At 37.5% G+C, this 17,858-nt stretch overlaps 1 protein-coding gene and 1 long non-coding RNA gene across 13 annotated transcripts in view; one reads left to right on the top strand and one right to left on the bottom strand.

Annotated features, from left to right (window-relative positions):
• Positions 1–17,858, top strand: part of EMSY (EMSY transcriptional repressor, BRCA2 interacting) — a 43,318-nt gene that overhangs the window by 3,679 nt on the left and 21,781 nt on the right. For 8 of the 12 annotated variants that reach the window (XM_064410825.1, XM_064410832.1, XM_064410822.1 and 5 more), the window contains exons 3-9: positions 1,167–1,266; positions 1,902–1,976; positions 4,182–4,357; positions 5,600–5,752; positions 9,935–10,194; positions 14,664–14,928; positions 16,975–17,256. In XM_064410825.1, coding sequence (XP_064266895.1) covers positions 1,167–1,266; positions 1,902–1,976; positions 4,182–4,357; positions 5,600–5,752; positions 9,935–10,194; positions 14,664–14,928; positions 16,975–17,256 — 1,311 coding nt within the window. The remainder of the gene's footprint in view (positions 1–1,166; positions 1,267–1,901; positions 1,977–4,181; positions 4,358–5,599; positions 5,753–9,934; positions 10,195–14,663; positions 14,929–16,974; positions 17,257–17,858) is intronic. The other 4 variants (XM_064410834.1, XM_064410829.1, XM_064410831.1 and 1 more) reach the window with 2 other exon arrangements.
• LOC135294898 (uncharacterized) lies at positions 3,704–4,282 on the bottom strand. Its single transcript, XR_010356881.1, has 2 exons — positions 4,161–4,282; positions 3,704–3,950 (listed from the first exon to the last, which is right to left on the bottom strand). It is a non-coding gene; the product is annotated as an uncharacterized LOC135294898 (long non-coding RNA).

The following is a 17,858-nucleotide window of genomic DNA, read 5'->3' as shown; positions in this document are numbered from 1 at the left end:
GGTCACTCAGTATCTCTGTGCAGGCTGCATAGTTAACCAAAATTACTCTGCTTTTTCTTTTATCTGCTTAATTGGGACAGGAGAGCAGAACTTCTTTCCAGAACAGTTCCTTGATTTCATTTGTAAATTAGATCTTTGGAATCCTAAATGGAAAGCTTTTCAGAAAAGCATCATCAGTCTTTTCTTTTTCAGCAATGTTAGGTTTTGGCCTGCACCTTTTATTCTTGGTTTTGGGTAACTTGGATCTGTTGTGGGGTTGTTTGGGTTGGCTGCTCAAATGGAAGTGTCAGATGAAAGGCACCTATGTAAGGACCAAGAGAATTTTTGTTGTGGGTTTCCCCAAGCAGTGTGAAGCTGAGAATAGCAAGTCACTCTTTGCCAAATTAGCAGGATTCATTATTTGCATTCGATGTACCTTCACCCTGTCTAGTAGGACAACATTCAAAAATATCAGTAGCCTTTTACGTTTTGATTTTTTTAAAGTGCTGATGGCATGACAGCTCAGTCACCTGGAATTACACATTTCTGGTAAATCCGAGTTGTATTTTTGTGAGTTAATCTTTGTGGCATTTCTGTGTTTAAGAATAGCTGGATTGTTTATTTTGTGTTGAGCGGGTTTAATTCATTGTGCTGCATTTCTTTCAGACTCAAGCAGTTGTACCATATCAAGTAAATAGGCATAAAAGATTATGATGATCATATTAAACAAACTAGAGCTGATGTTCTTCATGCTGATTAAGGAAAGGCATTCCAAGAAAAACAGTTGCTCTTTTGATAGTGTGTTTCTTTCCCAAGCCAAGCTTTTCCATAAAATTCATCATAATGATACGTGTGAAGGGAATTCTGAACTACTCTCCAAACAGTTTCTTCAAGCTTTTTGCCTGAATTGTCAGGTCAGAGAGAGCTTGACACATTCATTTGGGTTTGTAAACTAGATAATCCTCTGTGCTGAGACAATTGTTTCATAGAAATGTTTTATGCTGCAGAGTAATTGACTGAGAGAGTTCCAAATCACCAGTCTCTTTTGAAATAGCACTAAATAATTGAAAGACATGTTACTTTTAATGATTTTGAAAATTGTTAGAATGCTGTCAGTAATATGGAAAACTTTTTTTCTCCTTTGCTGTGAGCATTAAATAGAAACATTATTCACTCTAATTCTTCAGAACTGGAGGCCTATGCAGGTGTCATCAGTGCCTTACGTGCACAGGGAGACCTTACAAAGGAGAAGAAGGATCTTCTTGGAGAGCTCTCTAAAGTGCTTAGGTAACCCTGCTCTTTTCAAACTAAGAACTATGACTTGTTTTCTTTTAAGGTGTTACATGTTTTTTCTTTCACCGGGATCACAACGTAAGTCTGAATTTGAAGTAGTTCTTCATGTTGCCAAGGTTTCATTCCTGTTCTCCTTGGAGTTTTTAATAAGGAAAAAAACCATCCTTCAGTAGTAGAAGCCTTACTGGTTTGTTGGTACTTTTTGGGATACTGAGTATTAAAAGAGTTACAGCCGGGTCAGGAATGTACACTGGCTTGGGGTTTTGTCAAGTGCAAGGTCTTTGAACCCAAGGTGCCTCAAGAAAGAGTGCTGTGTGTCCTGTGTGAACTTCTATGCCATATCCTTTAAATGTATTGATTTCTTTAGGAGGTTGGATCCTAGCTGTTTTTCAAGGATACCTTGTGAACAGTAATGTTCTTTTCATCCTTCAGTGATATTTTTGAGAAATGATACGATTCATTCTCTCTGTGACAGCAAGGGTTAAGTGACAGTCTCTTAAATGTAAAGTCCCGTTCCTTTTCTTCTCTTAGATAAATTATTCATAAGTTTAATTTTAGCTGGAATTTTTAGATGTATGTTCATGTCTTCCTCTGATTAAAATATTTTGCTTTATTGTTTTTTTTAATAGTATTTCAACAGAGCGGCATCGTGCTGAAGTTCGGAGAGCAGTAAATGATGAACGACTAACAACGATTGCACACAAGTAAGTTCCAAGTAATTTTGTCACTGATTTCCAAAAGAACCTTTTGGGAAATCCATTATGCCTTAACTGAATGGTAGAATTTTGAGGATTGATGGTGGTTTAAAGAGCCAGTAATTAAAACACTGTATGGATGAAGGAATTACTGCATTAGATATACACAGACCTAGAAACAATTATTTAGTACCATTACATTTTGGATCCAAAGCTATCCTATTCACTGTACAGAAACAGTTTTTTTGGCATGGAGACCATTCTGTAAGATAGACCAGAATAAATAGAGAATGGAGAAAATAGAGATGCTCCTACGTAGGATGAATATGTTTTCTTTTGTTTGTTTCTGTGTTTTGCTTCTAATTTTATTTTAATCAGTTTGGAAAGGCTGTATTAAGAGGAAAGAGAAAACTACGTAGGAAAGACAAAGAGAGGAAAAGAGGTGGCAGACTAGTGGAAAACAGTGTATCAGCATAGGAAGGAAGAAATGGTCAGAGTAGAAAAAGCTGCAGCAAGCTGATGACATCAGTGTCCACCACTCTCAGCGATGCAGCTGCTGTGCTGGCATCAGCTGGGCTGGTTCCTCCTTGCATTTGCTTTCACAAGCTCCACATGATTTTGAGAAGTGGAGGAGTAGTAGACCAAGTGGTTATGTATTTTTGGTAATTACTTAATAGTCTTACTGTTAAGGACTGTCTTTAAACAGACCTGCATTGCAAGTGTTTGTATTTTTTTCTTATTCTGTGTTACAGCTGTTCACTTTTTTATGTTTGAATGTTGTAGTTTTGGTGTTGTGAAGAGGAAAGAAAGGTGATAATATGAATAGCAGGACACTCGGAGTTAGCAATTGTTTGATCCAAGTCTAATCAAAATCAGCATACTGGTTTAGTGCTGTAGAAAGACTTAAAATTAATTTTCAAGTTTAAAGATTTAGAAGTATGCTGTTCACCAAACAAAACCCACCAACATCCTTACACCCCTTTAAATAAATGGGGGGCATAATGAAAAGCATGTAATTGTCAAATCAGGATTATTTTCCTGAACCAAGATTTCCTTTTAAGTAGTATTTCTAGTCTTAGCATTTTGCAGAACATGAATAGTTTGTCCTGAGGTATTGCACTTCAATGAAATATTGTAATCCAGACAAGGTGCAGTTTTGAAGTGCTGATTTTCTTTATTTTTCCTATGGTGATTCCTTATGAGTGATGGTTGGTAATACAGTATTTGACTTACATAATTCTCTTAATCATTAGGAAAGCCTACTTAGCTAGCTTTTGTACCCTTTATTTTTGTTTTTAAAATGTATCTTTACCTTATGTAGCTCTCTTTATACAATATGCATATGTATGAGGAATGCTGAAGCATATCAAGATTTAATAACCGAGCAGATACTCTGCATTTTACAAACTACTTTGTAGTAGCTCTTGCTGCAACTTGCTTGAAATATTTCATGTGAGAAGTTATTTTTTAGAATGTATTAATACATTAAACGGGTTGATTTGTCTAAAAACATTACAACATTAAAAAATAATTTTCCATTTTGGTTTTGCTGATTTGACAAATGACTCATGTAAAACAGTAAAAAATAATTCTCCATCTAGATAAGAAAGGTGTTTTTTATGAAACATTCTAGTGTGGGTGTAAATACTAAGGTTAAGAGCAAACTAGAGCAGAAGACAGCTTTCTGTTTAGAAAGATGTTTAGGATGCATTTAAATAATCTCATGTTCTGTCACCTTGGTTTGGAACTACTTTAATAAGCACCAGAAGCTCTTCTGTTCAGGTAAAACAAAATTTGCCTTAGAAGCTGAGAGTTTTTGCCTGTAATATTATCTGTTTCAACAGTCTTTTATGATATCTGTTTGGTTTCTTGGTATTTTCATAATCCAGAAGTAGAGAGTACAGCAACTGTACCTGAATAGTAGCTAACCTAATGTGGGGGGTTTGAGTATGGCATTCACACACCTCTGGCCCTTGAACAGCTCTGTAAAACAAAACTACAAAAGCAGAGTCAGCTCTTCAATTTAAAATGGGAGGGGTTTTATAACAGGGGACAAAAATGCAAGGGCTTTCATGAAATAAAGTTGAGTATTAGTGCTCTAATATGTCTTAAACTGCCTTTTAGACTTGCACTATTGAAAACAAATGTACTCAAATAGGATAGTGAGTATTTGGAAACTCTAAAAATACTTACAAAACATGCATTTCTGTTTAGTATGTCTGGACCAAACAGCTCCTCTGAGTGGTCCATAGAAGGTCGTCGGCTGGTGCCACTGATGCCACGACTGGTCCCACAAACAGCTTTTACTGTTACCGCCAACGCTGTTGCCAACGCAGCCATTCAGCACAACGCGTCTCTTCCAGTTCCTGCAGAAACTGGAAACAAAGAAGGTGAGAGAAAGATGGAATTCTGCTGCAATCTATGGGAATGTAAACACAACATCACAACAGAAAGTGGTGTCTTAGATTTTAAGTGTTAAATATTAAAGATATATTTTTGAGGCCAGGTTGGATGGGACTTGGAGCAACTCAGTCTAGTGGAAGGTGTCCCTGCTGATGGCAGGGGGTTGGAACTAGGTGAGCTTTAAAGTTCCTTCCAACCCAAACTATTCCATGAACCTATTAAAAAAATCCAAATATTTCTTACCAAACATTATTCGCAGAAATATAAAATACCCCTTTTTTTAAAGATACCTTTGTGGTATCTGCAGCATTAATCTGACTGCTTTGTATTACTGACACTCTAGCAACTGAAATATAAAAAGAACCAAGTTTGTCAGGAAATGACATTGACTGATTAACTGCTTCAGCTCTGTAAACTTTAAAAACTTGGACTAATGGCTAGATTTTGTAGAATTCTCTTAAGTGATGAAAGCTGTTTCAGAATGTTTTATTTTAAGAATGCAAGTAGGTTTTGGTGAAAATGAAGAAAATACCGCTTTGGGTTTTTCCATCAGATTAAATGTACTATGGAAACAAGTAAAAAGGTTGCTTTCTGCTTTCCCTATGCTTTTTAAATAATGGTAGTACACATTCCAGCTAGCTTGGCTCAGCAGGCTTGAATTAGGCTTCATACAACTGGAGAATGTGTAACACTTCTTGAAACAAGCTGTTTTATCCTGGTTTTGTGAGAAGTACTGCATCATTGTGTTATTACTTAATAGCAGTGGTTTAAAAAAGCTGATTAGCACAATCCGTTCTTCACTACTGAATGAATATTTTGGTTTTTTCAACTGATGTACTGTTGAGTCAGTAACACTTTTCTATCAGTCTGGATGTGATCACTTACAGAAAAGCAAAAAGATCAACATATTGAATTAATGCTAAAATTAAAAATAACAAATTATAAAGTAAAACAAAGATCACTACCAAAAAAATTTCACATTGGCAGCACAGATTTTTGGGGATGGGAGGACAGGAGTTCAGATTTTTGTATTGTCTTTGAAGACCATTAATCTCATGGCCGTGCTTAGCTCAAACTGGGGAGTATTCCACAGTAACAGGAATGCAGAGGCAAAACCACAGATAGTAAACCCAATAAGTCTTTGGCTTCCAATTCAGTTGTAAAAATAGTGATAGAATAATGGGATTCTGCACTTCAGTTGTATGGAAGGTGTCTTTTCTCCTCTTCAGTGGTGGTTTGCTATTCCTACACAAGTACCACTTCAACCCCAACATCTACCCCTGTTCCAAGTGGCAGTGTAGCAACAGTGAAGTCCCCCAGACCTGCCAGTCCAGCCTCCAATGTAGTCGTCTTGCCAAGTGGAAGTACTGTTTACGTCAAAAGTAAGTGATACTAGCAACTGATTAACAAAAGGGAAGGAAAGGGAGGACATGGCTGAAGCACAGACCAACACTCCAACATTGGGCAAGTCATTGAAGGCCTTTGTGCCTTCGTTTAGTCTAGAGAATGAATTTATTGCTTCCCTTTTTCAGATAAATAGTGTTCAGGATAAATCCACTCACTGCAACATGCTGCAAGGAGCACTAAAGCTACAAGAACAAGAAGTGAAAAATATTTTGAGAATTAATTATAGACATTTCTGTACATCAGTGAATTTCTGATCCATCTTGTTGAGAACTAATACATAGTAGTCACTTTGTTGAATTAGAAAAGGTCCCTCTTTTCCACTTTCACAGGTGACATAAGAATTTTTTTTATTTTTGGATGCAGTTTGGCAGGGGTTTATGCTTACATGCTATGTCTGGCCATTTTGTGATTTACCTGGAAGTTAGTCTTAGTGAAGCTTGTGTTCCTTGGCAGCTGCAAAAACTTCATACAAAGTTTTTGTATTAAGAGATTAACCTGTACCAGAGACCCATCTTCATGTATTTAAATCTGGAAATCCAGGACACAGAATCTAGAAACAGTCTTTTTTCTTCAGAGGGTGTATGTATCCCCATCTTTGTTTGGCTAGCAAGTCAGCTAGTTCTAAAAGCAGGTTATGTTCTCATATGTATGCCCCCATCATGGGTAGTTCTATTTTACTATTAAAATGTTTCCTTCACTTCTTGTTTGATTCTATCAAAACAACAAGTAAAGATTAATAGTAGATAAACGCTATTTAGAAGTAGATAAATGCTGTTTTTATGCTTGCTCTGTATACCTTTAATATTTTAAAAATTGCATAATTATTTCATTATTAAAAATTATCTTTATGCTATATGTATACATCTGTGTAAGCTTCTAGCTAATCAGAAATGCCACTTAGTACATAAACATGTTACTTGCAGTAAACCATTGTTAATGACTGTCAACCCAATGAAACCCATTACCTTGAGGTTTTTCAGTTTTCTGATCTATGCATTAATCACTTGGGTTTAGTTTGAAGATTCAGGGGAAAACATTCTTAACATCTTAAAATTTTAATGTAGACTTTATTGAATTACTACATGATAATGAGTATCAAATAAGTCTAGACACATGATACAGAGATGATAATCTTCATTATCTATCCCTAGTTTTAATTTTTCCCCCCAAATTCATGTGCTTACTTTTGTTGCTACTTTTTTAATTGATTTTTTTTTAAGAAATTGTGTGTTTTTCAGAGTATGTTACATCAGTCATATTGATTTTAACAAACTTGGTTAGGAGCAGATTTGGGAGATCTGAGTTACAGTCAGGACTTTGCCACTGGTCTGTGGTGTAACCCCTTCCAAGTCACAGTCTGATTGAGCCATTAACCTTTCCATGACTCTGCTCCCTTACGTATCAAGTGAGTTACAGTCAAAGCTGTATTACCTTTTAAGTAAAGGTCTGTGGAAAACTTTGTACAGCAATTTCTAACATGAGATGATAAGAATAGTGTTCTTGCAAAACTCCAGCAGTGAAAGAAGGAGGTGAAACAAGCTGTACTTAACATTAAACTAACAGAACATTATTTTATGTTACTTTATGTCTTGATGGATTGGTTGATGGGGTTTTTTGTGGATGAGGACCACAAACAAAGTTTTCTCTATTTCTTGGTGCCCCACCAAAATAACAGCTGTGTCCTAACATGCTAGCTGCATGTGTATTTTAGATTTAAATGGATTCTGAGATTTTTAAATGACTGCACACATTCAATATGGTTAGTGCACTCATAGTTAAAAACTTCTATAGTGCACTCACAGTAATACTTAGAAGCCTGTCCATAATAAACCTTAAAGTTATGTAATCAAATGTATGTAATGCCTCTGCTTTATAGAGGGATGTCACCACTAGGCTTATTCAGGGGCATAGAGTAAATTATTGATTTGAATATTTTGATTGATAGAGAATAGGATAGAATATATTGATTTGAAATCTGGTTTTATAGATCCACACTTCTCTTGTACTGCTACAGCCAACTAAAGCTATGTTTTTGAAGTTTGCTTCTTTTCCCTAGTTCAGTTTCCTGTCTCTGTAGATACAGTTTCAGCCTTTGGACACATACCTGCAAATGAGCTGCTACTCCTGCTGAGAGAGAATACCATTTTTCTGCTATTGCCCCTTGTGGTGCTGGGCAGTTTCTTGTCCCTGTTAGTTCTTGCATCTTCACTTTTTGGATTCCAGAATATTAATTTTAATTAGACATTGGTGATAATTAGATCTTGGCCCTAATTAGAGATTGACTACCAACCAAGTTTGCTTTGATTACCAGCAAGACTGCTTTTTGCTGTGATGGTGTTTTTTGTCTTTAAGCTCCACGCACATGGAACAAGATTTTCAATCATCTTTTGTATAGGCAGGATTGTATCTGTTCAGCTTCTCTCTGGTTGTTTTTATTTTAAAATGGTTTGACACAGATTAGCATGGTAAACATAAATAACAGGATTGCAGTTTTGTCAAGGTTGGAAGAGACCTTCAAGATCATCTAGTTCAACCGTCATCCCAGCACCAGGATAGTCACCTCTAAACTACATCCCCAGGTGTCTCATCCAGATTCCTCCTGAGCACTTCCAGATTGTTGTCTCCTTAGGCAACTTATTCCAATGTCTAACCACTCTTCCAGTGAGGTTTTCTTTCCTAATACCTAATCTGGACCTCCCTGGCACGATTTGATGCTATTTCCTCTTGTCCTCTCACTTGTTACCTGGGAGAAGAGCCCAACCTCCATCTGCCTACACTCTCCTGTCAGGGAGTTGTTGAGAGCAAGAATGTCCCCCCATAACCTTCTTTTCTCCCAGCTTCCCCCCAGCTTCCTCAGCTGCTCCTGCTGCTCCAGACCCTTCCACAGCTCTGTTCCCTTCTCTGAAAGCACTCCAGCACTTCAGTGTCTCTTGTCAGGGGGTGCCCAGAAGTGACCCCAGGACTGGAGGTACTTCAGCAGTTCCCAGCACAGGGAATGGTCACTGCCCTGGTCCTGCTGCCACACTAGTACTGATACAGACCAGGTGCCACTGTCCTTGCCCACCTTGGCACGCCTGGCTCATATCCAGACAGCTATTGGCCAGCATCCCCACACCCCTGCCTGCCTGGCCACTCTTAAGCCACTCTGCCCCAGCCTGTGGCTCTGCCTGAGATGGTTGTGATCCAAGGGCAGGACCTGGCCTTGTTGAACCTCAGCCCATGGATCCAGCTTGTTCAGATCCTTCTGTAGAGCCTTCCTGCCTTCAATGCTACCAAGTAGTTGTGAGAGGTTTGCAAAGTTATTAACCTGTGCCTTTCCGTAATTTATGAATCTGTTGCCCGCTTTGGCAAGTTCCATTTGGATTTAAGATCCATTAATCATGCTGTTATCCTTTCCTGAGCTGAATATTGCAGTACTTTTTTTTTCCTATGTGTGCAATACATGATTGTGAGGAAGAAAGAACTCTTTTGAGCCTGGACTTTTTCATTATTGTGTGTTAGGTGCCATTTTATATCTGTTGCACAAAATGCACCAAAGAAGGCAAAAGCTGATGAAGTGAGGATTGACCTTCACAGTTAAACTATATAATTAAAAAAAAATAACTATATCTCAAGATGCTGTATTAAGGTGAAAGGCAGAAGGGTACTGTAAGGGTAAACATGACATGAAAGTAGGTGCAAAGACTGAAGTCTAAGGAAACTATAGGGGAATAAACTTCGAGAGTCGAGTTGCTGTAAACAAAACCACCACCGATAAAACCCCGAAGTAGTGTAAAAGTTTAAACTAAAATGTGTGTGGGATGATCCCTTGTGTGCTTCACTAGTCAAACTTCTGTAGACAGAATGAAACACTCTACTGTCTCTTATGTTCTTTTAATCTCTAAAACTGAATGAAGTAACCCAGTAAATAACTGAGTAGCTTGGGGATTTGGGTGATTTATCCCTGATTCATGGCACTGAGTGTGGCCCATATCAAGGAATAAGAACATCTGAGGTGTGATACAGCTTGGTTGTGACTATAAGATGTAATTTATCCTTTATTTCTTTTTATCTTACTTGAAAGAGGGTGTAAGACTCAAAAAGGATGTAGTGTTTCAGAAAGCACTGATATCTGCAGACAGGGGAAACATAATTTAGAGAAAGTATTTCTTTTCCAGGTGTCAGCTGCTCAGATGACGATGAAAAACCCCGCAAAAGACGGCGAACAAATTCTTCTAGTTCTTCCCCTGTTCTCCTGAAAGAAGTCCCGAAGGCAGTGACTCCTGTCACTAAAACTATCACAGTTCCTGTAAGTGGGAGCCCCAAAATGAGTAATATAATGCAGAGCATTGCCAACTCCTTACCACCACACATGTCGCCTGTGAAAATAACCTTCACTAAGCCCTCAACACAGACAACAAACACCACAACACAGAAGGTATGTGGGGGAAGCTGCTAAATGTTACTTTATTCTGGTTTTATCAATGAATAAGATGTGATGTTTGACTCTTCCTTTCTATGATCTGACTAGCTGTTTTTAAAGGATTGCGCTTGGGATAAGGTAATCCCTCTTTAAAACGAGCAAAGGGAAAACCGAACTCGTGTATGAATTTAGTTCACCTGTGTGTGAAAGGACCTGGATTGACAGCCGTGGAGACTGAAGCCCTCTTTTTATCCACAGAACAGGTACAGCACAGGCAGCGGGAGTGCAAGCTTCCCCCAGACTGCCCCACCAATGTGCCTCAACCCTGACCTGAAGGGACCACTTCTAGGGATGAGAGGGGATTCAGTCTCCATGCTCATTCAATTCTTGGCCTGTCTGGTGAGACTGCCAACAAGGTTACCAGTTAGTACCATTTGTGGTGTTGGGTTTTGTGATATGGACACTAGTCCACTGAGAACTGGATCACATAGGCCACTGAACAGCCTTCAGATGGTAACAACTGTTGGTCAAAGGTAATCTTTCTTATTTCTATTTTCCTTATTTATAATTACTCTTTGCAGTAGTACAATTCCAGGAGAGGTGGCATGGGCTGTCCCTTGCCAAGCCTTTTATCTAGCGACTAGTTTTTTGGGATCTATAATGCTTATTCTTGGAGCTGGTCAAAGTCCAGGGGCTTTATTTTTCTTTCAGTACTAGTGTGCCATTTCTCATTCTACATTGACAGTGTTACAGTGGTCAAAATCAGTTGCATTATTTCAGCTGAGCGTGTCTAGCTTTCACCACAATGCAAAGTGCAGAAAAGGTTTTCCTTGTTTAAATTTTGTACTGGACTTAGATTTTTTAAGTGCCTAATCTATGGCATGACTATATTAGGATTTTTTAGGAGGCATTTTAGTTGTGTCTCTTGTTCTGTTTTTAAGATTTTAAAAAAATGAATGGTTCAGACCAAGTTCATTCTTGGTACAGTTATTTAGTACAGCAGACTTCAGAGAGATGTAGGGTCTCTGTGGAATTAATTTTGCCTCAATACCAACAGATTTATGCTAGGCTGGCCCCTAACAAGCATTTTTTTCCAATGGTGAGAGTTTGACTATTGAGCTTTGTATAGTATTTGTCCTATGAGTCTTCTTAATTGCTCTATGACTTTTCAGATCAGCAGAGTTCCTGTGTCTTGATTTCTGGAAATTTTAAAACCAAGTAAAATTAACTGAAGTAATGTGCAATAAAGATATGGGCTTTCTGACCTCTTCCCACTCCAAGGAAGATGCTTCGTTTTGATTCACTGTTCTTTAACAGTGTCCTTAATCAAATTTCATCTCTGAATGCATGAGTGTATTAGAGAAATCCGTGTGTGAGCATAAACCATCAAGTTGAATTTAGTGCAGCAAGTCCACAGCTACTACAGGGCTTAACCTATCTATCCTGTTGCACATTAGGGTTATAATTAGTGCAGGAATAATTTTTTGCCTTAAACATCTGTAGGGTTGTATTAAGTATGGGTGTTATATATCACGGAAGTTAAAGATGGAGTGTACCACGTCTCCAGAAGAGTGGACTGTTGATAGGACCTTTCCTGCAGTTATGCCTCTCCACTTGTTCAGACATGGGAATTTTAGAGTTCACTTTGCATTCTATTATTTGACTGTTTACTAATCTGCAGTGACAGGAAAATCAGTGCTTGTTTTGTTAGGCAGCCAGAGTAGCATTTGTATCTGAACTTGTCACAGTGCCCTCTTTTGTTGGATTTAGATATGCCAAAATATATAACTGGATGATTTTGGTGGGAGAAATCCCCTTTAGTAGTTTTAAATTAAAAGTCAGTCTTGTTCATTCATATCCAACAGGACATTTCCAATTTGAGTGTCAGTTGTTAGATATGAATGAAATTCTTTGTTTCTGCATGCCACCTCTTTGAATTGTTTTGACATTTTAGTAGGTTGGAGGATGATCTGTCATAACAACTAATAATGTCACAGCTCCAGTTTCTGGATTCTCTTGTAATAAAGTCACCTGTGTAGGACATGGAAGGAAACTAGCTAGTGAAGTTTCTGGCAGTTATAATAACCTTATTTTTTCAGAGACTAAATTTTGACATCTCAAAATAGAGCTGACAGGACTAAATTCAGTACGTATTGGGAATTAGATTTTACTGTAACAACTAGAACCATCAATAACAAACTTACCACCTTGATTTATGTGTGTGTATGTTTAAAGTCAGGCAGTTTCTCTGCTGTAAAACATTGAATGCAGTTTTGGTACCCATGATGAGATTATTTGGATCATTTCAAAATATATGACAGAATAGTATTTCAGAAATACAGTGGTTGTGATTTGAACTTTCATACTTAAATTTTTATCTGAATTTCATGTTTTCTGTATATACTTCATGCATGTGAAAATAAACTTCACTAAGCCCTCAAGACAGACAGCAAACACCACGACACAGAAGATACTGAACTTTCCTCTGCTCTGTTAATTTTGAAAGATGAGATAGAATAGAATAGATAGACACAAACCTGCTTAGTCACAGTATAGCAGTCACTGTTGAACTGTAATGCTTTACACACTTTATTCCTTCCTTGATTAAACAAAGTATTTTTAAGTGATAATCATGGACTTAAGGAAATGCAGTTGTCTGCAGGAGTTGTGATTATACCCAGTTTCATTCTGCATATTTGTATTAGTTGTAATGCTGAACTTGCCCTGTTGTAGTATAGTTCATATTCACTCTAACCTATAATCTGCCTTTTTAAACTGCAAGTTGTCTTTTGACTGTGTTCCTAACTAGTTTCTCTGGGTGGAATGGAGCTGACTGTAAACTTCAGACAGCTGGAAGTATTCCTAGTGTAAACTGACAGTTTAAGAAACAGGATAAAATTCCAGAGGCATATGACAGAATCCTTTCACTTCCAATTCTCACAATAGAACACGATGTGTCATGTTCAGCTCATCTGCATGTTTATACCCTAGGATCAGTTTGAGAAAGGAGTTTTGATTAAATCAAAATTAGGCAGAATGCAAAAATAATATCTGATGCAGAGAAAACGTTCTCACTGGAGAATGCAATCAAGTAGAAAAGCAGCAGAATGTGGAAACCTTGTCCTTCAGATACGGGTTAGTTGTGGTCAACCTGCTCTAGCTTGTGGGGTAGTAAGGTTTTGATTTTCCTCAGATCAAGATATTAAAGATTTATCTGAGCAGCAGAGACCATCAAACTAGGAGCTGGGGCAAAAGGAGAGGCCAAACCAGCCATGTTGGTGAAATTTGCTGCTTTTATTCCATCCATGTGGCTATTTTGCTTTTATTTATTTTTTTCTTTTCTTATTTTTCTTTAAGCAAATTATGAACTTGTAATCTCTTGATGCTTGATTTGTTGCTTAAGTCTGTTTCTGGTGCCATTATCATATTATTTCTTTATCAGGCAAGGTTTCAGTTGTGCTTGGCTAGCAATGTAAGACTTTCTGTGAGCTGACACAGGTTTTCTTTGCTCTTTTTGTGCCTTCTTTTTCTACTGGCTTTTGCTACATTGAATCATTAATAAGCTTAAATTTTTAAGGTTTTAATAAACAAAAATTTTGTTGGGACAACAGCATTATTAAAGTAATTTCTCAATATTCTTGCATGACAAATTGAAAGTGTTGTATTTTTGTGCTTCTTTTTTATTTAATTATGTAAGTACAAGAAGGGACTTATAAGTTGAATGAAAGGAATTTTTTAATGTAAACAGTCCCATATTCAATACTTAATAAGTGTTTAGTTTCCGAAGTGAGTTGCACAAAGACAGACTTCTTCCAATGCTGTCATGAACTCTGTGTTCTCTATGTGAGATCAGATTCATGGAGTTGTAGGTGTAACGTGCACTGGGGTGGTGTTTATTCTCTTCAGACAAATCTGAAAGAATTTCTTGCTATTGAGAGCACTGAATAAAGCAGAAATTGCTTCAAACCTACAGCATTTTTCTTTCACTGATGAAATATTGTTTACAGCCTTGTACATCAAAAGCATTTCCCATTACTGACTCAGCAAGTGCTTGTTAATTGTTAAAGGAAAAAAAATAATCTATTTTCTCTCATTGCTGTTTCTTGAAATTTTTGCAAGGCTTGGAAGAGTGACACTTAAAACTTTCTGGAAATCCATTCGGTTTCTCTTAAAATGGGTTTCAAATTTCCTGACCCAGTTTAATGAAGTCAGATTAATTCCTGTCTGTTTGCCTTCAGACATGGGATAATTTTACTTTATTTGATATTAATTGTTTTCCTTAAAAATCCTAATTTTAAGGAAATGTTTATTACCACTTCTTCCAAGTAGTTGTAACTTTTTCTTGTGAGCAAACTTGATTGACAGTCTTAAAAGCTCTTAATAAAGATGTAGCCCTAAAACTAAATAGACAGACATGTTACTGAAATATAGATGCAAGGAACAAATGAACTTCTTCTTGTTTTTTTTTTTTTTCTTTTTTCTAGGTCATAATAGTAACCACCTCTCCAAGCTCAACTTTTGTACCCAACATCCTTTCCAAGTCCCACAACTATGCAGCAGTTACAAAACTTGTCCCAACATCAGTCATTGCCTCAACTACTCAAAAGCAGCCTGTGGTTATCACTGCTTCCCAGTCCTCTGTGGGCAGCAGCAGCAGCTGCTCCACTCCCTCCTGCACTGCAAATACTATTGCTGTGACTGCTGTCGTGTCATCCACACCGTCAGTGGTTATGTCAACAGTAGCACAAGGTATGGCAATTCTCTTGTAAAGGCTCTTTCACTGAGGAATTGGACTTGGCATTGAGAATAGCACTGGGGAGATGCAATTTTTGTTTACATATGAGTAAAGCACAGGACATGTGAAAGAAACCTGCTGATGAAACTAGTCCAAGAGGCTCCACAAAAGTTCTTGTTGAACTGTTTTCCTCTGTACTTCAACAGTTAATGTTCAGATCCTCTTTTTAAAGAGGATGTGATGCGGTGGTGTGACCTAGCTTTAAAACAATACAGCCTCAAAATGTCTGGCTTCAAGAACTTTGGTGCATAGAAAAATGTATATTTTCCATATTTGAAGGTGATTGCATCTTTAAAAGCTCAGTTTACAAAAACATGCAAAGTTAACATCAAGTAACAACAACTTATTAACATGCCCAGATGACAATTCTGAAAGGTAGAGAAGGGTTTGCACCCTTTTATCAGTGTCTTTTACCAGCATGCCAGTTTTAAAGTCCTTTATAATTAAGACCTGAGTGGGCCTGATTAAAATTATTAGGTTTCTGATTTCAAATTCTAGCTGTGTATGCTAGCTTGACTGTTTCAGCTTCACAGCCACCAGCTAGCATTTAAAAGGGAATCTGTGAATGAATGAACGAATGAATGAATGAACGAACGAATGAATGGGCCTTAGTGAGCAGCACTTGAAAGAAAAACTGCCTGACAAATACAAGTGTCACATCACAATTTTTCCTGGTCTGTATTTTCCATTCTTGTTCCATTCCACAAAACATTGGGTTGCCATGTCACGGCTGAGGAGGTATTTTCCTTCTTTATTGCTTGTATTAATATAATCAGATATTAATCTGTGGAACAGAAGGGCTCACAGCAGGCTTTCACATTGTTTGAACTGTTGATTCTTAGTTGGGTTTGATCATGGAGGAGGCTTTAATTTTAAAGTACATTAGGCAGAGTATCTCTCCAACAGGTTTTTTTTTCCAAGACTGTCAGTGGCATTGCAGAAGATGCTGGTGAAAAGTTTTGTGACATGAACTGGTAATATCTTCAAGTGTAAAGTTAAACTCATGAATGAAAAGAGCTGCCAAGGAAGTGGTATAGTCATCTTAAATGATGCAGTGAGAAAAGGGTTGCTTATTTAGATTGCCAGAATTGTACCTTTGCTATGATTTCTGTCATTATCACTGCTCTCTTTTTCTGTTTTCCACTGCAACTGGGATTTAGTTAAAAAATTACTTCGTAAGATATGGACTTCGTCTGTTTTGGAGTTTATGGATGTGTAGTTTAGAACTAAGTCAGATTTTGCTGTAAATGTTGTGACAGCTATGTAGGGGAATGACAGAAATAAGTAATAAGATTTATTTGGGAACTTTATCTTTCCATCTTGCTGCAGACTTCTTTTAATCACTTTTGCTTATCAGATTACCTAACCTAACAGCATAAAACAGGTGGCCCACAGTTTTATAATTTACATACAATCACTTGATTTTTTTAAAATGCCAAACAACCCTTTGGCTAGCAGATACTCCCTTCCAATGTTGTTTGGTTTGATATTTGACATCATCCTAACACCAATTTGTAATTGTGGTTTTAGAATCATTGAATCACAGAATGTTTCATGTTGAAAGGGACTTTAAATATCTAGTTCCAGCCCCCCTGCCAGGGGCCAAAACACCTTCCACTAAACCAGGTTGTTATAAATATTTATAAATAAAAATATATCTGTATCTATATTTAAAATACTTTCACTATAGGCATTTTGCTGTCTTGAAGCTTAAAGGTGAGACTTTGAAAATATTATTGAATTGTATTACAAAAGGTGCAGAAGTAGACTGGGTTTGTGGTCTTTCCATTAGCTGCTGTTCTGCTGCCACATTGAAAATCTGTATAAAGGTCCATTGCCTCCTAAAAGACCACTTCTGCTACATGGGAGCTTTATTTCCTCACATATATCAATGTATTTTTCAGTAGTAAAGATAATTGAAATGTAAGATTATTTTAGAAATTTTAATATTTTTCTTTCTCATTGCACTGGTGAATCTTAAACCCTTTACTCTTTCACAGGTGTATCTACATCAGCAGTTAAAGTTGCCTCTACCAGACTACCTTCCCCAAAAGGTTTGGTTGGGAATCCAACTCAGATCTTAGCACAGTTTCCCAAACAGCATCAGCAGTCTCCCAAACAGCAGCTGCACCAAGTCCAGCAGGCCCAACAGCAGCAGCAGCAGCAGCAGCAACCGCAGCAGCAGCAGCAGTTGGTGCCGTGTTCTGTAGCCCAGCAGCAGCCACAGCAATCTCAGCTGCCAGCTGGCATCAAGCCCACCATTCAGATCAAACAGGAATCAGGTAGTTGGAGTTCATCTTGGGTCACATTGATGAGGTCTGGCTGCAACTCAGGAAAGCAGGGCAGAATTCTGCCCCAAAATGTTTATGGGGGAGTGGTCATGAAGGCATGATGTCTTGAGTACAGGATTTGGCTTCAAACATGAATATAAATAGATAGCGAAGGATGTTTTAATGTTTTCAAGTAGCACTAATTAAAAAACTTGGTTCTTTCACTTTTCTTATTTGGTTCAGGTACTACAGACCATGCTTTAGGTATATGTGTTTTTATCTTAGAGGTTGAGAGGTATGTAAATAACTTCAAAAATAATATGGTTGGCAACCTGAAACACACCAGTTTTCTGAAGATCCAAGAGTTGTTCAACTATATCACCTGGAAAAAGAAGTTACTCCATGTTTTAATTATTTTCTTGGGTCCAGAAATCAAGATGTACTTTTGAGGTACTTGTCAAAACAAATACAGTTAGATCTGGAAGTTAGACTGGATTCTTTTTGTGATATTGATTCATTCAGCTGACTTTGGGCAAGTCATGTTATCTTTCTTTCTTGGCTTTTCTCTGCTGTAGCACATAGTTTTTATCTCAGCAAGAAGTAGTAAGAAACAA

This window comes from Passer domesticus, chromosome 2 (genome assembly GCF_036417665.1).
Source record: "Passer domesticus isolate bPasDom1 chromosome 2, bPasDom1.hap1, whole genome shotgun sequence".
NCBI classification, from domain to species: Eukaryota; Metazoa; Chordata; class Aves; order Passeriformes; family Passeridae; genus Passer; species Passer domesticus.
The sequence above is the reverse complement of the archived record's forward strand: the minus strand, read 5'-3'. Positions and strand labels throughout refer to the sequence as shown.